The 24060-nt window shown below is 44.8% G+C and overlaps 2 protein-coding genes across 5 annotated transcripts in view; one reads left to right on the top strand and one right to left on the bottom strand.

Annotated features, from left to right (window-relative positions):
* The window catches only part of LOC109936826 (interleukin-1 receptor accessory protein-like 1), a 21201-nt gene extending 4316 nt beyond the window's left edge, over nt 1-16885 (top strand). Inside the window, exons 2-6 of one of the 4 annotated variants that reach the window (XM_048597551.1) lie at nt 564-659; nt 4403-4468; nt 5709-5844; nt 11278-11414; nt 16037-16885. In XM_048597551.1, coding sequence (XP_048453508.1) covers nt 564-659; nt 4403-4468; nt 5709-5844; nt 11278-11414; nt 16037-16098 — 497 coding nt within the window. In that variant the 3' untranslated portion in view covers nt 16099-16885. Of the gene's footprint in view, nt 1-563; nt 660-4402; nt 4469-5708; nt 5845-11277; nt 11415-16033 lie in introns of all 4 variants that reach the window. The other 3 variants (XM_048597550.1, XM_048597553.1, XM_048597552.1) reach the window with 3 other exon arrangements.
* Nucleotides 16886-18011: 1126 nt separating this feature from the next.
* The window catches only part of numa1 (nuclear mitotic apparatus protein 1), a 56412-nt gene continuing 50363 nt past the window's right edge, over nt 18012-24060 (bottom strand). The window contains exons 22-23 of the mRNA XM_048597851.1: nt 21435-21596; nt 18012-20921 (exon numbers count right to left, since the gene is read on the bottom strand). Of these exons, the coding sequence (XP_048453808.1) occupies nt 20880-20921; nt 21435-21596 (204 nt within the window). The 3' untranslated portion in view covers nt 18012-20879. The remainder of the gene's footprint in view (nt 20922-21434; nt 21597-24060) is intronic.

Raw genomic sequence — 24060 nt, 5'->3', positions numbered from 1 at the left:
GGCGCTCCCTCAGCGCTGACCCTCCGACGGTGCGGTGCTCTCTCAGTGCTGACCCTCCGACAGTGTGGCGCTCCCTCAGCGCTGACCCTCTGACTGTGTGGCGCTCCCTCTGTGCTGAACCTCCGAAAGTGTGGTGTTCCCTCAGCACTGACCCTCCAACAGTGTGGCGCTCCCTCAGTACTGACCCTCTGACAGTGTGGCGCTCCCTCAGCACTGACCCTCCGACAGCACGGTGCTCCCTCAGCACTGACCCTCCAACAGCGCGGCGCTCCCTCAGCACTGACCCTCCAACAGTGCGGCGCTCCCTCAGCACTGACCCTCCGATGGTGCAGCACTTCCTCAGCACTGACCCTGCAACAGTGCAGTACTCCCTCAGTTCTGTCGCTCTGACAGTGCAGCGCTCCCTCAGCACTGCACCAGGGATATTAGTCTGAATGTCCTGAAGCCTGAACCTTGTGCCTAGAGGTGAGAGTATGACTGAACAGGTGTAAAACCGACAAAGTCACAGTTGATGATTTGCATTCCACATCATTTTCTGAAAATACCTCAAATTTTTTCTTCAGGGCAGGAAGCTCTCTGCTCGATGGTCATGTCTTTCCTGATGCTGTTGAATGGACTCGTCTCTGCTTACATTTTAAGAGATGGAGTCGAAGACCGAGGTAACTATAGACAGGGGGACAGTGAAATTCCCAGGACTATAAGCCCCTGCTCAGAAAGAATGTTATTCCAAAAATGCTTCAACCTGAGCGATGAGGTTTGCTACAGTGATGTAGAAAATAAATTTACTTGCCCAGTATCTGAACCTGTGGGTGGTGCATGCCTGGAAGGACTAATTGCAGCATTGTCCACACTGGTCAGAGGAATATGATTGACATTTCCTTCCATCCTTTACCTTCCTTTCTCTTCACAATAAAATTCTGCAGATGCTGGAAATCTGAAATAAAAGTACACAGTAGAGTGCATTTCAAGCCTGAATTCACTCTTAAGGAATTGTACAGGACTTGAAACATTAACTCTTGTTAATCTCGTCACAGTCGCTGCTCAACCTGCTGTGTTTCTTTTTTATTCACTCCTAGGGATGTGGGCATCACTGGCTGGACCCAGCATTTATTGCCTGTCTCTAGTTGCCTCTTGAGAAGGCGGTGGTGAGCTGCCTTCTTGAACCTCTGCAGTCCATGTGCTTCCACAGTACCGTGAGGGAGGGAGTTCCAGAGCTTTCTACTACATCCTGCACAACCATGTCAAAAAAATTTGCAAGAGTAATAAGTCAAGAAATATTCTCAGAAACTCCTTTTGCAGACTCCCTAGACCCCACAGTTGATTGTGACCAGTCTAAGGAATCATCTGGATGATGCCAACAGCCTTTGCTTCACTCCTCCCCAACTACCAATTTTCAATGATTTTTTTATTTCTGATAAGTGGAAACATTTCCAGGGAAATGAACAACCATTTTTTTTTGTGTTGCTGTGGTTTTGGACAGCAGTGTCCTGTGGAGTGATCTCTGATTCCCGGGTGGGGGTTGCCAAGCCCAGCCTCAGCACAATGTTCGGTGCAGGCCTGAGGGAGTGCTGCACAATCTGACCTAACAGGTTTCAGAGGCAGTGTCAAAATAAGGCTCCCTTGTGTTTGACCAGGTAGATGTAAAAGACCACACTGCCACTAGTTCAAAGACGAGGCAAGTTCTCCCAATTTTAATTCCCTCACCTCAATGTAGTATAAACAGATGACCTAATGGCACAGTGCAAGCATCCCCCCCTCTCTCTCTGGGTCAAGGCAAGTCCCACCTGCCCTGGAGCTGTGTCATGACATGTCCAAACAGGTTTTTAAAATTCACTCATGGGACATGGATATCAATGGCTGGGCTTGTAGTTATTATCCATCCCTTGGTACCCTTGAGAAGCTGGTGGTGAGCACCCTTCTTGAAGTGCAGCAGTCCATTTGATGTTGGTAGATCCACAATGCCCTTAGGAAGGGAATTCAGGTTGTTATCAATAATTTAAACACAAAATCTGAGTCATTATCACTTTGCTGAGTATGGGATCTTGCTATGCTCAGATTAGCTGCCACGTCCACCCAAAGGTGAAAGTGGGTGCAAAATGGTTAAAAAGCAAATCTTTCTTCTTTTTCATCTTATCTACGATGGGATTTCTGTTCCTGACAGCAACATATCCAGCTTTTTCTGTCATGCAGCAACCAGTGCCATGAGAAACACACTGCAGAATCTCATGTCTCTCCGCAAAGAGGTATCAGTGAGGAGGTAACTGCACAGATTCCCCCGAATAATCTAGTAAGAAAAGGGTCATAATCTAAAGGCATGTTGCACAGGTTAGATTTATATTTCCTCAAATTTAGAACTTGATTTGAATTATTATTGTCACATGTACCTAAGTACAGTGAAAAGTTTTGTTTTGCGAGCAGTACAGGCAGATCATAGCAAACAAGGACATACAGATGCTTAGACAGAGCGAGGGACACAAGGTCACAGCTGCACAGGAGGTGCACAAAAGCAAGGTCAACATTAGATTTGAAGTTAGAGAGGTCCGTTCAAAAGTCTGATAACAGCAGGTAAGAAACTGTTCTCAAACCTATTGGTGTATGTGTTCAAGCTTCTGTGTCTTCTGCCTTATGGAAGAGGTTGGAAGAGGGTATTACTGGGGTGGGAAGGGCATTTGATGATGTTGGCAGCCTTTCTGTGACAACAAGAAGTGTAGCTGGAGTCCATGGATGGGAGGTTGGCTTCCATGATGGTCTAGACTGTGCACACAACCTTCCGTAGTTTCCCACAGTTCTGGGCACAGCAGTTGCCATACCATGCCGTTATGCACCCGGACAGCATGCTTTCAATAGTGCATCTGTAAACGTTGGTGAAGGTCCTTGCGGACATGCCAAATTTCCTGAGCTGCCTGAGGAAGAAAAGGCGTTGCTCGGCATTCTTGACTGTTGCATCTATGTAGGAAGTCGGGGGCAGATTGTTGTTTATTGTCACTCCTAGGTACTTGATGCTCTCGATCCTCTTCACCTCAGCTCTGTCGATGTAGATAGGAGTGTGTCTTCCTCCTTTCCTCCTGAAGTCAATGATCAGTCGTTTAGTTTTGCTGACATTGAGGGAGAGATTGTTCTCATGGCACCATAAGAACATAAGAACTAGGAGCAGGAGTAGGCCGTCGGCCCTTTGAGCCTGCTCCGCCATTCAATAAGATCATGGCTGATCTTTTCGGACTCAGATCCACTTACCCGCATTCTCACCCTATCCCTTAATTCCTTTATTTTTCAAAAAAAAATCTACCTTTTTTTTAAAAATGTTTACTGAAGTAGCGTCAACTACTTCACTGGGCAAGGAATTCCATAGATTAACAACCCTCTGGGTGAAGAAATTCCTTCTCAATTCAGTCCTAAATCTGCTCCCTCTAATCTTGAGGCTATGCCCTCTTGTCCTAGCTTCACCTGCCAGTGGAAACATCCTGTCTACTTCTATCTCATCTATTCCCTTCATAATTTTATGTTTCTATAAGATCCCCCCTCAATCTTCTGAATTCCAATGAATATAATCCCAATCTACTCAGTCTCTCCTCATAAGCCATCCCCCTCAACTCTGGAATCAACCTAATGAACGTCCTTTGCACCCCCTCCATGACACCAAGCACTCTATCCCATGTGTGTGGTCAGGACAAGGGCCAGTTTGAGCCAGGCCATTCAGCGGCAGTGACAGGAAGCACCTCCTTTCCCGTGGCCATTCCCATTCCCATTCCCATTCACTCTGAATGCAGCATGTGTCGGGATAAGGAGCTTCAGTCACACAGATAGACTGGAGAAGCTGGGACTCTTTTGCTTGCAAGATGAGGTTTGAGGGGGGTCTGCAGGGGGCAATCAATTCCCATGGGTGGAAGGATCAGGAATAAGAGGGCACAGATTTAAGGGCAAAAGAAGCAATGGACACATAAAAATAAATTCACACAGCAAGCAGTCAGGACTTGAAAGACACTGCCTGAAGCTGCAGTGAAGGAAGATTCAATCGAAGCTTTCAAAAGGATATTTATCTGAGAAGTTGGGAAGAAAAGACACCGTTCGTTCAGAGAGCCAGTACAGACCAGATGGGCTGAATGGCCTTTGTGTGGTAACGATTCTGTGACAAAGTGGGGTGCAAATCCAACTCTCTCCTTCACCTGCAAAAGCTATAGAGGATGAAGGCAAATTTTAAATTATTGAACAAAGATCGTTTGCCAAACTAAAGGTAGGAAGACAGGAGGAAGGATGAAAGATCCTGATCGAGTGTGGTTTAATGGAACAGAGGAGCAGGTACAACAGTCACGTCCTGTTGCACCGATTTGTAGAAGGTGGACTTTGCTTACAGCCCAAACTCATCTGATGAGCACGTCTAAATGAGTTGCTTCTGTCCCAACAGGGTCTGATGCATATGGTCCTCCAAAAATCATTGCACCGACTGGAACAACTGTCAACGCCGAGCTGGGTAAGTACAAACATTGTCTGCCCAATATGCCTTGATTTGAGAACCACTGCTGTAACTGACAGTCCTTATGGGCATGGTGTTGAGTTGACAAAGCTAGAACACTTCACACTCATTTCCAGACTGCGCTGAGCTAACTGGGATGTTGCAACTTGTATCTGCCTCTTCAACCTGGCATAGGGACAGGGAACAAGCAAGTGCAAGATTATAATGAACCAGTAACTGCTGGGATCCAGCATGTAACCCTCTCACAGCTGCGGAAGAACAATGTGGGTTCAGGTCCAACTCCGGATATTTGAGCACAAGTTTACGCTCCCAGGGCACTACTGAGGGAGTGCCGCACTGTCAGCAGGTCAGTACTGATGGAGTGCCGCACTGTCAGCGGGTCAGTGCCGACGGAGTGCCGCACTGTCAGAGGGTCAGTGCTGAGGGAGTGGGCACTGTCGGTGGGTCCAGTGCTGAGGGAGCACCGCACTGTCAGACAGTCAGTACTGAGGGAGCGCCGCATTGTGGGTGGGGGGGGGGGTCAGTGGCGAGGGAGTGCCGCACTGTCAGCAGGTCAGTACTGAGGGAGTGCCGCGCTGTCGGAGGGTCAGTGCTGAGGGAGTGCCGCACTGTCGGAGGGTCAGTGCTGAGGGAGTGCCGCACTGTCGTAGGGTCAGTCCTGAGGGAGCGCCGCGCTGTCAGATGGTCAGTGCTGAGGGAGAGCCGCACTGTGGGAGGGTCAGTGCTGAGGGAGCGCCGCACTGTGGGAAGGTCAGTGCTGAGGGAGTGCATTCGTCATTATTATTCACATTTTAGTCCACCAGCTGCCATGATGGGATTTGAACCCTTACTCCAGGGGATTAACCTGGGCTTCTGGATTACAACTCCAGTGATATTACCATTACTTCACCTTTTCTCTGATCCTCCACACACCACCCCTGAAGGGTTATTATGTAGAAAACACATCTTTTACACTCTGATACAGGCTCTCTGCTTAATGACTCAGCTGAATAACAGTGGCACTGCAGGCACTGCAGCACTCACTCAGTACGGCACTGGAAGCATCAGCCTAGATTGTGGGAGTAAATCTGCGGAGTGGGTCTTGAACTCAAACAGCAGTACCAACCAAGCCCAGCTGAACAGCAGTGGCACCATGAATATGATCAATATTCTCTCAGAGAGGTAATATTACCTACTGTACAAGAGCTGATCTGGCAATGCAGGGCATTCACAAAAATCAATCTTTACTTCCCTGCAGGAAAGTCGCTGAAGCTAACCTGCAAGGCAATTACTGGCTATCCCGACAAATTCTCCACAATCATTTACTGGTTGGCAAACCAGGAGTTCATTGAGGATGTATTTGAAAACAGCAGGGTGAAAGAAGGACAGGAAATGTAAGTTAAATACATTAAACTACGACTTGTAAATATGTAGTCAGGCGAGATATCTGAGTCATAGAGTCATACAGCACGGAAACAGATCCTTTGGTCCAACCAGTCCATGCCAAACATAATCCCAAACTAAACTAGACCCACCTGCCTGTTCCTGGCCCAAATCCCTCCAAACCTTTCCTATTCATGTACTTATCCAAACACCTTTTAAACGTTGTAACTATATCTACATTCACTATTTCCTCAGGAAATTCATTTCACATACAAACCACCCTCTGTGTAAGAAATTTGCCCCTCGTGTCTTCTTTAAATCTCTCTCCTCTCACGTTAAAAATGTGCCCCCTTGTCTTGAAATCTCCCATTCTAGGGAAAAAGACAACTACCATTAACTCTATCTGTACCTCTCATTATTTTATAAACTTCTCTAAGGTTGCCTCTCAACGTCCTACGCTCCAGTGAAAAAAAGTCCCAGCCTATCCAGCCTTTCCTTACAACTCAAGACTCCCACTCCCAGAAGCATCTTAGTAAATCTCTTCTGAACCCTCTCCACTTGACAATATCCTTCTGGGCAACCAGAACTGACAGTTCTCCAGAAGAGGCCTCACCAATGTCCTGTACAACCTCAACATGACTTCCCAACTCCTATACTCAGTGGTCTGAGCAATGAAGGCAAGCATGCTAAATGCCTTTTTAACCATCCTGTCTACATGCGATGCAAACTTAAAAAAATTATGTACCTGAACCCCTAGGTCCCTCTGTTCCGTAACAATACTCAAGACTCTACCATTAATTGTATAAGCCTTACCCTTGTTTGTTGTACCAAAATGCAAGACCTGGCATTTATCCAAATTGAACTCCATCTGCCGTTTTTCAGCCCATTGAGCCATTTGATCAAAATGCTTTGTGATCTTAAACCTGCTTGTGTCTACTATGCCACCAATTTTGGTGTTGTCCAAAAACTTACTAACCACGCCTTCTATGTTCTCATCCAAATAATTTATATAAACGACAAACAAAAGAGAACCCGTTATCGATCTCTTTGGAACACTGCTCGTAACTGACCTCCAGTCCGAAAAGCAATCCGCTACCACCACACTGTCTCCTGCCAATAAGCCAATTATGCATCCAACTGGTTATCACCTGTGTAACGAATGATCTGTTGGAAGTCACTGTCTAGACCAACACAGGATGATCAAAGTCGATCTAATAGGTAAACGCAGGAAGTCCATAACCAAGGATTACTGATTAGACGTATGGCGTACAAAAACAAAGTTGCTGGAAAAGCTCAGCAGGTCTGGCAGCATCTGTGAAGGAAAAATGTTTCAGGTCCGGTGACCCTTCCCCAGAACTGATGGTGATGATGAACATTAACTCTGTTTTTACCTTCACAGAAGCTGCCAGACCTGTTGTGCTTTTCCAGCGCCTTTTGTTTTTGTTCCTGATTTACAGCATCTGCAGTTCTTCTGGTTTTTATTTAGACATATGGAGTAGTTAATTTAGGATTGAGATAAGGAGAAATGTCTTCACCCAGAGTGTGGTGAGCCTGAGGAATTTTCTGTCACAAGAAACTGTGGAGGCCAGAACATTGAAATGCTTTCAAAAAAGATGTTGGTATAGTTCTTAGGACTTAAGGGATCAAAGGGTATGAGGAGAAAGTGGGAATAGGGTACTGAGTTAGCTGATCAGCCATGATCATATTGAACAAGGGAGCGGGCTTGAAGGGCCAAATAGCCTACACCTGCTCCTATTTTCTGCATTACTACAGGGGGGTGGGAACCTGAATTGTAGCTCCAGTGTACAGGAGGTTGAGAGTAGTGAGGTCATAAATAAGGTTTCAAGGTTGCAGGAGTGTACTGGCAGGCAGGAAGGTGGTTTGAAGTGTGTCTACTTCAATGCCAGGAGCATCCGGAATAAGGTGGGTGAACTTGCAGCATGGATTGGTACCTGGGACTTCGATGTTGTGGCCATTTCGGAGACATGGATAGAGCAGGGACAGGAATGGTTGTTGCAGGTTCCGGGGTTTAGATGTTTCAGTAAGATCAGGGAAGGTGGTAAAAGAGGGGGAGGTGTGGCATTGTTAGTCAAGGACAGTATTACGGTGGCAGAAAGGACGTTTGATGACAACTCGTCTACTGAGGTAGTATGGGCTGAGGTTAGAACCAGGAAAGGAGAGGTCACCCTGTTGGGAGTTTTCTATAGGCCTCCGAAAAGTTCCAGAGATGTAGAGGAAAAGATTGCAAAGATGATTCTGGATAGGAGCGAAAGTAACAGGGTAGTTGTTATGGGGGACTTTAACTTTCCAAATATTGACTGGAAACGCTATAGTTCGAGTACTTCAGATGGGTCAGTTTTTGTCCAATGTGTGCAGGAGGGTTTCCTGACACAGTATGTAGATAGGCCAACAAGAGGCGAGGCCACATTGGATTTGGTACTGGGTAATGAACCAGGCCAGGTGTTAGATTTGGAGGTAGGAGAGCACTTTGGTGATAGTGACCACAATTCGGTTACGTTTACTTTAGCGATGGAAAGGGATCGGTATATAAAGCAGGGCAAGAGTTATAGCTGGGGGAAAGGCAACTATGAGGCGAAGGCAAGATTTAGGATGCATAGGATGGAGAAGGAAACTGCAGGGGCTGGGCACAATTGAAATGTGGAGCTTGTTCAAGGAACAGCTACTGCGTGTCCTTGAGAAGTATGTACCTGTCAGGCAGGGAGGAAGTGGTCGAGCGAGGGAACCGTGGTTTACTAAAGAAGTTGAATTTCTTGTCAAGAGGAAGGAGGCTTATGTAGAGATGAGGCGTGAAGGCTCAGTGAGGGCACTTGAGAGTTACAAGTTAGCCAGGAAGGACCTAAAGATAGAGCTAAGAAGAGCCAGGAGGGGACATGAGAAGTCTTTAGCAGGTAGGATCAAGGAAAACCCTAAAGCTTTCTATAGGTATGTCAGGAATAAAAGAACGACTAGAGTAAGATTGGGGCCGGTCAAGGACAGTAGTGGGAAGTTGTGCGTGGAGTCCGAAGAGATAGGAGAAGTGCTAAATGAATATTTTTCGTCAGTATTCACGCAGGAAAAAGACAATGTAGTCGAGGAGAATACTGAGATACAGTCTATTAGACTAGACGGGATTGAGGTTCATAAGGAGGAGGCGTTAGCAATTCTGGAAGGTGTGAAAATAGGTAAGTCCCCTGGGCCGGATGGGATTTATCCTAGGATTCTCTGGGAAGCTAGAGAGGAGATTGCAGAGCCTTTGGCTTTGATCTTTATGTCGTCATTGTCTTCAGGAATAGTGCCAGAAGACTGGAGACTAGCAAATGTTGTCCCCTTGTTCAAGAAGGGGAGTAGAGACAACGCTGGTAATTATAGACCAGTGAGCCTTACTTCGGTTGTGGGTAAAGTGTTGGAAAGGATTATAAGAGATAGGATTTATAATCATCTAGAAAGGAATAATTTGATTAGGGATAGTCAACACGGTTTTGTGAAGGGTAGGTCGTGCCTCACAAACCTTATTGAGTTCTTCGAGAAGGTGACCAAACAGGTGGATGAGGGTAAAGCGGTTGATGTGGTGTATATGGATTTCAGTAAAGCGTTTGATAAGGTTCCCCATGGTAGGCTATTGCAGAAAATACGGAGGCATGGGATTGAGGGTGATTTAGCGGTTTGGATCAGAAATTGGCTAGCTGTAAGAAGACAGAGGGTGGTGGTTGATGGGAAATGTTCATCCTGGAGTTCAGTTACTAGTGGTGTACCTCAAGGATCTGTTTTGGGGCCACTGCTGTTTGTCATTTTTATAAATGACCTGGATGAGGGCGTAGAAGGATGGGTTAGTAAATTTGCGGATGACACCAAAGTCGGTGGAGTTGTGGATAGTGCGGAAGGATGTTGCAGGTTACAGAGGGACATAGATAAGCTGCAGAGCTGGGCTGAGAGGTGGCAAATGGAGTTTAATGCGGAAAAGTGTGAGGTGATTCACTTTGGAAGGAGTAACAGGAATACAGAGTACTGGGCTAATGGTAAGATTCTTGGTAGTGTGGATGAGCAGAAAGATCTCGGTGTCCATGTGCATAGATCACTGAAAGTTGCCACCCAGGTTGATAGCGTTGTTAAGAAGGCGTACAGTATGTTAGGTTTTATTGGTAGAGGGATTGAGTTTCGGAGCCATGAGGTCATGTTGCAGCTGTACAAAACTCTGGTGCGGCCGCACTTGGAGTATTGCGTACAGTTCTGGTCACCGCATTATAGGAAGGATGTGGAAGCATTGGAAAGGGTGCAGAGGAGATTTACCAGGATGTTGCCTGGTATGGAGGGAAGGTCTTATGAGGAAAGGCTGAGGGTTTTGAGGCTGTTTTCGTTAGAGAGAAGAAGGTTAAGAGGTGACTTGATAGAGACATACAAGATGATCAGAGGATTAGATAGGGTGGACAGTGGGAGCCTTTTTCCTCGGATGGTGATGGCTAGCACGAGGGGACATAGCTTTAAATTGAGGGGTGATAGATATAAGACAGATGTCAGAGGTAGGTTCTTTACTCAGAGAGTAGTAAGGGCGTGGAATGCCCTGCCTGCAAAAATAGTAGACTCGCCCACTTTAAGGGCATTTAAATGGTCATTGGATAAACATATGGATGATAATGGAATAGTTTAGGTTAGATGGGCTTCAGATTGGTTTCACAGGTCGGCGCAACATCGAGGGCCGAAGGGCCTGTACTGCGCTGTAATGTCCTATGTTCTATGTTCTATGTTCTACTATAATCAAGTTTCAGCTGCAAACCTCAGGAGCAGAAGGTGCACATCGAACATAATTGAAGGCAAGGTTATAGGGCAGAGGAGAATGGAAAGTTTGCATTAAGATTTGCCCTCTACCAACATCATTTCAGGAACATTAACAGACAAATGAGCCACTCAACCGTATAAGCAGACATTAAGGAAGGTGATTCAAGAGACAGAGAGAAGGTGAAAGAGAGAGAGAGATTTAAGGAGGGAATTCCAGAGCTCAGGGCCTGAAGGTCAGAGGTGGAGTGATCAAAGCAAGAGGCTCAAACAAACCCAGAACTCAAACAGCATCAGGAAGAATTCTTATCAAACTCGAAAAAATGTTTGTCTACACAGATAGAGTCTGACCTGCTGTGTTTCTCCAACACTTGCTGTTATTATTTCAGATCGATTTCAGCATCCATGTTTTGCTTTTACTGGAGGAATGGAACAACTGGAGCTTTATAGATATGTAAGAGGTACAGAGATAGGGAAGGGGCTGAGGTTATAGAGAGAATGGCACATGGAAGCTTGATGTATTTTTGATAGAAAGGGGCAGGGATTGAAGCGAGGCAGGGTTTACACATTCCTGAGGGATAACTCTGTTCACCAAGTTGATCTTGGTGTATCACAGCCTCTTCGCCACCCAATATTTCCTGACATCATAATATCACCTCTTCCGTCTCCAACAGATTTGTGACTGAAAATGGAAAAACTCTTATCCAGAAATATTTGGAGTTCACCGAAGTCAGACCTGGAGATTTCAAGACTAACTTCACGTGTGCTGTGCTGAATCCCACTGGCAGTTCAGTGAAAACCATTACTTTAGGTAAATGAACAGCAGGTGGCAGGAATCCTACACAACTGAGCAGCTTCAGAATAGGCTGGTAATCAACTGCAGTAGAAGGAAAGAACATGTATTCAGCAGCAACAGGATCAAGAGTACCTCAGAGGCAATGAAGCACAGTCACTCGTGTAATATAGGGAAAGGACAGGAAATGATGAGGGGTGGGTGAGGGGAATCAGTTTAGCTTAGATGGCTGGACAATAGGTTTGTGAGGCACTGTGATGCCAACGTGGATTCGATTCCATCACTGACTTAGGTTACCACGAATGACTCACCTTCTCAACCTCTCCCCTCACCGGAGGTATGGTAACCCTCTGGTTTAATCGCCACCAGTCATCTCTCTCTAATAAGAGAGCAGCCCTATGATCTGGTAAGACTAAGGCAACTTGACTTGATAGGGAAATGGGGGATTATTGATTAAGAGCTTGGTGTAATGGAGACACCAGAGACAAATTCTCCGCTCTGTCTCAAAGCAGCTGAAGAAATTCCTGCATCGCAAAGCAATCCAAGACATGACAGCGTGGTGCTCCCTCGGTGTTGACCCTCCAACAGTACAGCGCTCCCTCACTCCTGACCATGCAGGGCTACCCCCCCACCCCCAAGCATTCAGCTATTAAAAGGGAATGGCAGAGCTCTATCATATCAAAGGCATATGTTACAGATTTGCATTCACTTCACCAGTGTAGTCCAGGCTGTATGAATCACCCTCCTCATTCCCATTCATGAGTGAGATATATGATAGCAACAATGTTGCACCACGATTCTTTGATCAACTCAAGGAAGATTCACTAACTGGGCCCAGCATTTATTGCTCGTCCCTCAGTGGCCCTTGGGCAGGCGGCAGTGGTGAGTTGCCTTCTTGATCCATGCACTGGAGGTAGACCACAATGCCCTTGGAGTGAATTCCAGGATTTTGACCCAGCAACAGTGAAGGAACAGCAATATATTTCCAAATTAGGATGGTGAGTGGCTTGGAGGGGAACTTGCTGGTGGTGGTGTTCCCATTTATCTGCTGCCCTTGTCCTTCTAGATTTTAGTGGTTGAGAATTTGAAAGATGCTGTCTAAGAAGCCCTGGTGAATTTCTGCAGTGCATCTCATAGATAGTACACAATGCAGCGGCTGAGTGTCGATGGTGGAGGGAGTGGATGTTTATAGATGTGGTGCCAAACACCTGGGTTGCTTTGTCCTGACACATCCAGCATAGTGGAAATTGATGACAAAGGATGAAAAAGAACGGGTTAAAGTAATCTTTCTCCTCATTAATTTAGTGTGACACATGATATGATCTCATGTTCCCTCCAAGTTGTGTAGGCCCACAGTGGCTGATCGGCATTTGGATAGATTGACTTCCTGTTCCAGAAGTCACTACCTCGCACGAACCTCAGAGGTCAGTGCGGCAGGAAGAATTAGAGGGAACATAGATCTGAATTCATTTCCTTTCCAAATTGGTTCATGGGATGTGGGGGTCAGTGGCAGAGCCAGGATTTGCTTGCCTATCCCAAAATGCCCTTCAGCTGAGTGTCTTGCATAGCCATTTCAGAGGGTTGGTAAGAGTCAATCATATTGCTAAGGGTCTGGAGTCATATATGCAGATGAGACCAAGTAAGGATGGCTAATTTCCTTTCCTAAAGGCCATTAGTGAAGCAGATGGGGCTTTTGGAACAAAAACAGGGAGAGGTGATTGCCTGATGATATTATCACTAAACTATTAATCCAGAGACCTAGTTAATGGTCTGAGAACTCTGGTTCTAATCCTGCTGTGGCAGATTGGTAGAGTTTGAATTCAATTAAAAATTCTGGAATTCAGAGTTTATTAATGACCATAAAGCCACTGTTGATTGTCCCAAAACTCATCTGGTTCAATAACCCCTTTAGGGAAGGAAATCTGCCATCCTTACCTGGTTTGGTAAATGGGACTCCAGACCCACAACAACATGGGTGATGCTTAACTGCCCGCTGGACAATTAGGGATAGGTAATACATCGCTGGACAGCACCCTACCCACATCCTGTGAATGAATAACAAAAAACAGTTTCACTGAGTTTCAATTCCAGATTTTGTCGATTGACATGTGGAACATCTAGTCAAGAGGAAGAAGGAAGTTTACTTCAGGTCAAGGAAGCAAGGATCAGACAGGGCTCTAGAGGGTTACATGGTAGCCAGGAAGGAACTGAAGAATGAACTTAGGAAAGCTAGGAGGTACGAAAAATGCTTGGCAAGTAGGATTAAGGAAAACCCCAAGGCGTTGTATACTTATGTGAGGAACATGAGGATGGCCAGAGGGAGGGTGGGGCTGATCAGGGACAGTGGAGGGAATTTGTGAGTGGAGTCGGAGGTGGTAGGGGAGGTCCTTAATGAATACTTTGCTTCAGTATTCACCAGTGAGGGACCTTGACGTTTGTGAGGACAGCGAGAAACAGGCTGATATGCTTGAACAGGTTGATGTTAGGAAGGAGTATGTGCTAGAAACTTTGAAAAGCACAAGGATAGATAAGTCCCCTGGGCCAGATGGGATATACCTAAGGTTTCTACAGGAAGCGAGGGAAGAGATTGCTGCACCTTTGGCAATGATCTTTGCATCCTCACTGTCCATTGGAGTAGTACCAGATGATTGGAGGGTGGCAAATGTTATTGCCTTGTTCAAGAAAGGGAATAGGGATAATCCTGGGAATTACAGACCAGTCAGTCTTACTTTTGTGTTGGGTAAATTATTCAAGAGGATTCTGAGAGATAGTATTTATGATTATTTGGAAAAGCACAGTTTGATTAGAAATAGTCAGCATGGCTTTGAGAGAGGCAGGTCATGCCTCACAAGTCTTATTGAATTCTTTGAGAATGTGGCAAAACACATTGATGAAGTGAGAGCAATGGATGTGATGTATATGGATCTTAACAAGGCATTTGATAAGGTTCCCCGTGGTAACCTCATTCACAAAGTAAGAAGGCATGGGATTCAGGGAAATTAGCTGTCCAATAGAAGACAGAGAGTGGTAGTAGATGGAAAATAGTCAGCCTGGAGCTCGGTGACCAGTGGTGTTCTGCAGGGATCTGTTCTGGGGCCTCTGCTCTTTGTGATCTTTATGACTTGGATGAGGAAGTGGAAGGGTGGATTAGTAAGTTTGCTGATGACATGAAGGTTGGTGGAGTTGTGGATAGTGTGGAGGGCTGTTGTAGATTGCAACAAGACACTGACAGGATGCAGAGCTGAGCAAAGAAGTGGCAGATGGAATTCAAACCGGATAAGTATGACGTCATTCATTTTGGAAGGTCGAATTTGAATGCAGAATACAGGGTTGATGGCAGGATTGTTGGAGTGTGGAGTAACAGAGAGATCTGGGGGTCCACGTCCATAGATCCCTCAAAGTTGCCACACAGGTTGATAGGGTTGTTAAGAAGGCATATGGTGTGTTTCATTGGCAGGGGAATTGAGTTTAAGAGCCGCGAGGTTATGCTGCAGCTCTATAAAACTCTGGTTAGACCACACTTGGAATATTGTGTTCGGTTCTGGTCACCTCATTATAGGAAAGATGTGGGGAAGCTTTAGAGAGGGTGCAGAGGAGATTTACCAGGATGCTGCCTGGACTGGAGGGCAAGTTTTATGGGGAAAGGTTGAGGGAGCTAGGGCTTTTCTTATGGGAGCAAAGAAGGATGAGAGGTGACTTGATAGAGGCTTACAATATGATGAGAGGCATAGATAGAGTGGATAGTCAGAGACTTTTTCCCAGGGCGGAAATGGCTATTAAGAGGGGACATTTAGGGGTGGCACGGTGGCTCAGTGGTTAGCACTGCTCCCTCACAACGCCAGGGACTCGGGTTCAATTCCTCCCTCAGGCGACTGTCTGTGTGGAGTTTGTACATTCTCCCCGTGTCTGCGTGGGTTTCCTCCGGGTGCTCCGGTTTCCTCCCACAGTCCAAAGATGTGCAGGCTAGGTGGATTGGCCATGCTAAATTATCTATAGTGTTCAAGGGATGCCTAGATTAAGGGGGTTAAAGGGGGATGGGTCTGGGTGGGATGCTAGGAGGGTTGGTGTGGACTTGTTGAGCCAAAGGGCCTGTTTCCACACTGTTGGTATTCTATGATAATTTTAAGGTGATTGGAGGAAGGTATAGGGGAGATATCAGAGGTAGGTTCTTTCCACAGAGTGGTGGGTGCATGGAATGCACTGCCAGCAGTGGTAGTGGAGTCAGATACATTAGGGACACTTAAGCGACTCTTGAATAGGCACATGGAAGATAGTAAAATGAAGGGTACGTAGGGTAGTTTGATCTTAGATTCGGATAATAGGTCGGCACAACATCGTGGGCCGAAGGGCCTGTACTGTGCTGTACTGTTCTATGCTTTAATTTAAATCCAGAGCATTAGCCCAAGCCTCTGGGTTATTAGCCCACTGACAGTGCCACTATATTGTTGAATGTTTTATTTCAAGTTGGAACTGAAGTTTCTTGGTTCTGGAACCTGATGTGAACCAGTTATTCCCTGCTGTACCACTGCCTCTGATATCTGCGCTCATCTTCTCAACCATTCCAAGTGGGAGGGGTTAGTGTGGCAATAAGGTCATCCAGAGACCAAGTTTTAATGCGTTTTTTTTACATTTTGCAGCAGAGATGCAAGTTGGAGGTTTAATTACAAGCAAACAACGTGGGAGAAGAAGCAAGGTTCAATGATGCGAGCTTTAACTCAAAGGCTGTATTCTGCATTGCTACGATCAACTAGCTAAAGAAACAGGGAGATATCCCAAGAAACAACAGCCCAGGACATTTGCTACCAAGCACACAATCATATAGTCTATGAACATTAAATAGAAAACAAGGACACAATACGTTTTGCTTCATTCTGGCATTTTTTTCCCTTTTTTGGAGAGTCAGTATTTAATGACTCATGCTTAAAACACCCTCACCTACAACTTGGGACACCGTGGGCTCAAGTCTCTTTTCGGGGGCTTGAGCACTGTGAATTAGCCTCATGCTCACAGTGCAATTCTGAGGGCGGCTACACTGTCACAGCTGGCATCTTTCACCTAGAAAGTTCCCTCAACTTCTACTGCAAGAGCAAAGGAGTGTTTTGCAAGGCGTGCTGACTGCTATTTATGCCTTAACCAATTTCACACAGAGACCATCTTACTGCTGTCTGTGAAACCTTGCTGTGCAAATCCCGATCAAACTGCAACAGCAGCCATGTTTCAAAAGTAATTGATTATCTCTTGACTGTTTTGGGATGTCACATGGTTGTGAAATGTGCTATAGAAATCTAAGTCTTGTTTTCTTTGAAAAAGGGACTGTTGGAAATCAAATGTGTTGCCGGTACAACACTAATATAGTCACCTGGAACCTTCAAGCCTGCAAGCTTTGAAAAGACATACAAAAATAAGGATCACAAAACAACCTGTGGCTTAAAAAACATGCAGTTTTGAATGTTAATCTGAATAAATCATGCTATAAATTTGTTGGCTCATAAGAGGGTACATTGATGATACTATGAAAGTCTCGTTGTTCCACTGAGATCATTACAGCTGTTCTTTAATGTGGTACAGATTTACAGTCTACAGGTCAAGATAGCATTCACTCAAAGATGAGACGAGTGGACTAAACCTCACAGTCAACATACAAATGGATTTACGAATTATGAGGTGGAGGCCACTCAGCCTCTCAAGTGTTCGATCATTAAACAAGATAATGGCCAATCAGATTATGCCACATCCCCTAACCCATGATAATATTTCACCCTCTTATTTATCAAGGATCTACCTACCTATATCATACAAATAGTCAGAGTCTGCTTTCACTGTCTTTTACGGAAGAGTGTTCCTGAGATTCACCCTTCTGAGAAACAAACGCTCCTCAAAACAGCAAGATGAACTGCATCTCATTTAGTCAGCCAGGTCCTTCAGAATGCTCTAGCATGGAAGGAGGGAGTACAATTGTTGATAAAATTTGACACTGACTGCCAGATGGATCAGCAGGCAACATGATCACTTCCAAAGAAAATGGTGGTCCAGGTGCATTCCAGGGATTCAAGTACATAATCTAGGACAATACTCCAGGGACAGCAGTGATGTAACTGAAGATTGTTTCCTAGGAAGTGGTGCAATTGGATGGTCAGTGTCGAGAGAACACTGCACAGCTGGAAGAGACGGCTGTTTCTCAAATGTGACATCAGATTGCAGTATCGTCTGCCCTCTCGGGAGGGCACAAAGATCCAATAAACATTATTTCACAAAAGCAGGGGACAACCCCACTGTCCGCGGCAGCAACTGCCACTCATGCAGCATCATTAGAAAGAGATTATCTCGCCATCAACACATTTGTTTGCAGGAGCTTGCTGTGCATAAATTGGTCATCATGTTTCCTACATTGGTTGTAAAGTGCTTTGAGTTCAACTCAGCTGGTGACAGGTGTTGTGGATTTACAGGCCTTTTACTCTCCATTTCTTAGCTAATCAGCTCCTGCTCCCACAGGGGTAAACAGTGGAGATTCCAGCTCACTTCACAATTTTTGAAGAGATAAAACCCATCTTCTGTTTGTCTTGGAACAGGTTCACTTTGTCAGTGCTGCATTTCTTTCAAGAATTACAAAAAAAGTATGCAACAGGTACATTTATTTTATTAAGTGGAGACAACATTTAAGATTACACTGTGCATTCAGAAGGACTGCACAAGAGAGAGAGACAGACAGTCTAAACAACTCGTATAAAAAATTAATATTTTTAAAGCCTGCTTTAGAGAGAGCAAATAGAATATCATTTCAGACAGTCAGTGACAAATCACGATAAACCCAGTTTGCAGACAGATCAGCCAGATAATGGGACCACTGGGTAATTTTTCTCTGACCATCTACCTCCATTCCATACACCCCAAAATACTAAATACCCAGAGGATCACTACCTGAACATGACAGATCTGCAAACCTGTACAAGTGCTTGATAGTTCTTGCTTGTGCTGCCTGGTGTTGATGCACAGGAGCCACTGGGAAGCAACGAAATATAAATCAGGAGGAAAATTCTGAGAATCTCTGGACCAACGGTAGGAGGGGAGAGAAATGGCAAATGTGTATTTTGTGCAGAATCCTTCAGTGTTGCCCACCTACAATCCCTCCTTCACCCATATGGTGCATACTGCCAAACTATCATTCCATGGATGCTCTGTGCAATGTATGGACAGAGCTTTTTGAAAGCTGGTTGTGATCAGGGAGGTCGACCAGCTGGAGGACCCAATGTATACACTTTTGTTTTTAAGAAGTCCATTTCCGTGGTGACCATGGGATCACAAGGGGTGGGTGCTGGGATTCTAGGAGTCACTGACGTTCGCTCCCCATGGAACCCGTCGCAAGGGCAGATTCACTTTGTAAATCTTGGTGGCTTTGACTTCAATGCACTGCATGACTCGCCTCACCTTTCAACCCAGTGCTCAGCATTGTCTGTATTCTCACACACACAACTCTAAAGTTTCTCTCCAGCCTCTCTTCAAAACAATCGGACTTATCTGGGACCAAGATTTCTCACAAGAGCACAATCTCTCGGTATTTCTCCAGCACTGACAGATCTGGTCAGATTCTTAACAGTTTTGTTTACTAATAAAAGGATTTAAAGTGTTTCCCAGACTGGAATCAGGCATCACAGAAAAAATTAAATAAATTTTGCTCTGAACCAATTAGGATTTCGTTACCAGCTCAGTGCCCTGTGGTGAGGGTGACTGAAATTAGCTGTGTCTTTAGAGTCCAATTTTCAACTTCATAAAACCTACAATAGCTTAAAACAGGCTGATCATAATAAACACGCAATCACTGATTAATAATGTCTACATATACATAATCTAGCACAGCGGTATACAGGAGCCAAGGGCTGTACAAGGCTAGATCCAAGACCTGAAAGGATACGTCTGTAACAACGCCAGGATTAACTTAGTGTTCTACAGACAGAAGCCCTGGGAGTGCTGGGCCCCTCCCGCAGGCAGGCAATACAGAGAAAAAGAGGAGAGAGAGAAAATAACCTGCAATCAGCAAGTCCCAGCATCTGAAGCTCGTTTAGAGGGGCCGACAGGAAATCAACAATTAATACATTTATTCCCTCAAACTCAAAGTAATAAATGAAGTAGCTAATTGGGATAACATTGGATAAACATAAGTGGTAGTGTGAGGGAGCCAAAGGATTTAATCCAGCTCCCAAGACAAAAGCTAGCACTTGTAACACTTTCATTCTGAACAGGGTTGTGTGGGAAGGGGACAGATACGGAGGTATGAGAAAAAAAGATTGCAGACCCCTGTAAGGGTCTCCCCCTAATTTCTTCTCCAAACTCTCCTCTTTGCTCTATTGCAACCTCCCCAATAAGAAGTCTCTACTGTGCTGTGTTTGTTACAAACACCTCACGCTGACATCAGGGGTTGAAATCACACTGTTCAATGTCAGCAGTGACAATGCCAGCCTGGTCTCTAGGAAACTGTTTAGGTATTTCCTTCCTAATGTCACTGGCAGTACAGTGGCAACTGAAAATGAAAGTAGAAGGAAGACAGAAAGAGAGAACCACATGATAAAACAGCCAGAAAGGAATTAGGGAAGTCAGGAATTAATAATGCCACTCCTCAGACATTCCCAAGTGATAGAGTTACTCACATTCCCTCTTTAAGACAGGTTACCAGGTCAAGTCTCCATTTTCATAATCCTTGTCTCCTGTATAGTCGTAACGCTCAACAGCTACAACCTAACTAGCTACAGGGATGCTCGAAAATGAAGCCATACAGTGGGAGTGTCAAATATCAGACCCAATGCCAGATTGGGGGCTGCAAGGCATCTGGGCTTTTAACAATTCAGACAAAGGTTCAAAAAGTGCTTTTGGGGTGGGGGTGGGGGTGGGGGTGGGGGGAGTGAGGAGAGATGGGGTGAGTGTCTGTGTGTATGTGTGTGTGCAGGAGTAAAGTCCACCACAGGTTGGGTGGGCTTGGTCCCTGACTCCACCCCACCCTGTTGACGGTGTCAGGTCTCAACCTGGAAGCAATTCTTTATAAAGTTACATGCACAAATCTGCTTTCTGCAAGAGTGAGAGGCGACATCGGCTGCCACTGTATGGCCTTATCGAAAGAGAAAACTGCTTCAAAAGCACCAACTGGAAAATTTACAACAGGCAAGGCTTGCAAAAGGACGTAAGAAATATAGTTCGATAGAAAGTTTCAGCTGCAATCCTAATACTCGAGTAACCGGCATGAGCATTCAAAACTAGGAGGCAGGAGTGAACAGTTAACTCACCCTCCTGCAACTACTGTACTCTACGTTGACTGGTGTGGAGTCTGACTTCGTTAATCACTCTTAAGGCAAATTGTTTTGTTAAAAAAAATAAAAGAGTAAGCCAGCAGTTTGTCCGGTTGTTCTCCGGGCATAACGGGTCTTCACAAACATCCAGTCCTGGGCGGGTTAGGTTCCTGCTCAGGGATCTCGCCAAACACCCTCCTTACGATACTCACATCTTCACATTCCTGGATGCTTTGCGTCTGCCAACATCCTGAAACAGAAATGGAAATAAACAAAATGAGTTTGAGTCACAGGGAAAAACAAACAATTAATGAGTAGATTTACCCAAGTTTAAATGCTGGCTGCAGGGTAATTACTAGCCCCAAAAAGGGTGGGGGGGGACCTCCCCACTGCTCAATGGCTGATACCACCAGTTCCTGGGGATGGTGCTACAGGAGGTTGCACTGTCTGACAGTGATGGTGTACAGTGAGCACAGATGGACTAAAAGGCAGCTGACTGGTCTCTTACTTCACACTGTTGCCTACACATACAGGGATGTTTCCATGGTGATAGTGCCCACCGTGGAAAGGCCTTTGGACACTCATAACATCACCAGCATCGAATCCCCCACTGTCAATATCCTGGGGGTTACCATTGACCAGGAACTGTGCTGAACTCATCATATGAGTGTAGCTGCAAGATCAGGTCAGAGTCTAGGAACTCATAGTAAACAGCTCACTAGTTCTCTCTCTTGAGCCTCTGCCTTTTAAATCATCCATTTACCTTTTTAGAACTTGATTTTGGAGATTTCTTGGGCGATTTCTTTGGGGTTTTCTTGGGGGTTTTCCTGGGAGTCGCCCTTTTGTTGATGCCTCTCAGCAGGGTGTTGCCTAACTTCCGAGGTGTGTTCAAGACGGTGTAAGATATCGATTTTCGTCTATCATTCTGGAAGGAGTGTGCAAGAAAAGACAAAAGAGAGTGAAACAAAGGGAAGCTGAAACAATGGAAAGTGGCCATGAAGGGATGAACAAAAACTCTCCATGTGACAACCACCAACGAGAAAGAACAAGGGAAGTCAGTTTTGGCAATGCAAAATCAGTAAGGTTTTAGTTTAGTGCACAGGTGAAGGAATTGATGCTACAAGATGACATACTATGAAGAGTACAACTGGATTTCACAGACACAGAATGGCTGAAGCACTATTCACCCAATTGTTGCTGTGTTGGCTTTCTGAAGGAGCAATGCAGTTCATGGCACTCCCTGCCTTCCCTGTTACCCTGCATTATTTTTTCAGATAATAATTAATTTCTCTCAAACCCCACGATTGTATTAGACTCTCCCAAACACTCAGGCAATGTATTGCAGATCCTCACCACTTGCAACAGAAAAATGTTTCTCCTGGTGTCTCCATTTGACAGCATATTCCAAACTCGTGACCACTTCCAGCTGGAAAGACGGGGTCAACAGATACATGGGAACATCACCCCCTACAATTTCTCCTCCGAACCACTCATCATTCTTACTTCTCTGAAGAAGGCTCTAGGCCGGAAATGTCAGCTTTCTTACTCCTCTGATACTGCTTGGCCTGCTGTGTTCATCCAGCTCTACACCTTGTCACCTCATTATCTAATGTACCTTAATGAGTTTGAATACCTCCATCAAATCTCACAAGCTTTTCTTTGCCAAGGATTACACAGCCCCAACTTCTCCAGTTTATTTATTTAACTGAAATGCACCAAACTCAAGTACCATATCCAAAAGAGGGAAGAGAATTCCAACAATACCCAACCATTATTCTGACCCATGGCATCGTGACCAGCAGCAATAAATTACACCTAAGAAAATCTGGATCATTCATGTCTTGTTAGTAACAAATTATAACAATGTGATCAACTTTCAGAGAAACGGATGGTGAACATTAACGGTCTTCAAATGCATATAAAGATAAATACAGTTCTGAGGAAGGGTCATCCGACCCTAAATGTTAACTGATTTTTTTCTTCACAGATGCTGCCAGATCTGCTGAGCTTACCCAGCAACTTGTTTTTGTTAAAGATAAATACAGTTAAGACACCAGACTGCTGGGATGAGAAATGCAAGGCTCAATCCAAACTCAATCCAAAAGGGAAGTTGTCTTGGCCTCTATCTCACCACTGACTTGAAGTCTATTAACACATTATCAGTAATACTTTTCAGTAATGTCTTTCAGGAAGGAAAGCTGCTGTATTTACCCAATATGGATCTAAACATGACTTCAGATCCACACCAACCTGGCTCATTCTGAACAGCCCTGCAAACCACTCAGCTGCTGTGGAGCTGACCTTTCTATGTCAGATCTGTCTGCTTTCAAATCAAGATTGACACAATGGCAAATTAGCTTCACTACATACTTCTCTCAATGTGACATAGTGAAGTGTGCAAATTAATGCACAATGGAAAACTCCACATCAAATCTGGAAGAACCATATTCTGAGACAGGAGGCAGTCACAATGCAGATCCGAGCACCATAAAAGGGAATATGGGAAATACAGATGGAAAAATCTTACAATCATGCTGTGTCTAAATCCTTATTTCAACAAAATATATAAAGTTTGCAGAATATACAAACACCTTGAATAGGCCTGCAGTCCTGTGGCACCTTTCACAACCTCAGACACCCTAAAACTTGACAGCCAATGATGTATTTTTAAAGTGCAGTGTGGGCATATCTGATTTTATGATTCGTATATTTTAGGCCTACAACTTTTTGATTAGGAATTGACATTTTTAAATATAAAATGAATGAAAATACCTGGTTTGAGAAGCTGGTCATCAAAACTACAGTGATTGAAAATCAAAGGGCAGCCTTTGTAACAAAAGGCCTGTTTCCATGCTGTATAACTATGACTGTGTTTATTTAACAAGGTCAGAGTCGGAAAGGGAAACTTAAAGAATAAGCTACTTGTCTCAGCTTCTTGTGGAGATAAGATGTCTACAGCTGTCTTACTAAGGGATTCAAATCATTCACATGGTTTCTCAGAGCAAAGGCAAAACTCGGGAATTAGGATTTAGGAAGACCAGTTGATCATTTAGCCCCTTAAACCTGCTCTGCCATTGAATAAATCCATGGTTAATCTGGTTGTCGTCATCTCAACTGTACGTTCTCTCTGTCCTTCACAACCCTGGATTCCCTTGTTCATTAAAACTGTAACTGAACTATGAATAAACTCAATGAGTCAACCTCCACTGTGTTCTGTAGAAGAGAAATTCCACAGATTATTGACTCTCTCAGAGAAAAAAACACCCTCAACTCCACTTTAAAAGCAAGACTCTTAACTGCTTCTAATTAGATTAAAACGCCTATCTGGGACACCTCAGATGTGCCATTTTGCTATGAAGATAGCGTTAGAGAAGCTTTTTTGTTTCATT

The sequence above is a fragment of the Rhincodon typus genome, chromosome 6 (assembly GCF_021869965.1).
Source record: "Rhincodon typus isolate 14 chromosome 6, sRhiTyp1.1, whole genome shotgun sequence".
In the NCBI taxonomy this organism is placed as follows: domain Eukaryota; kingdom Metazoa; phylum Chordata; class Chondrichthyes; order Orectolobiformes; family Rhincodontidae; genus Rhincodon; species Rhincodon typus.
This window is presented reverse-complemented; position numbering and strand designations above follow the sequence as displayed.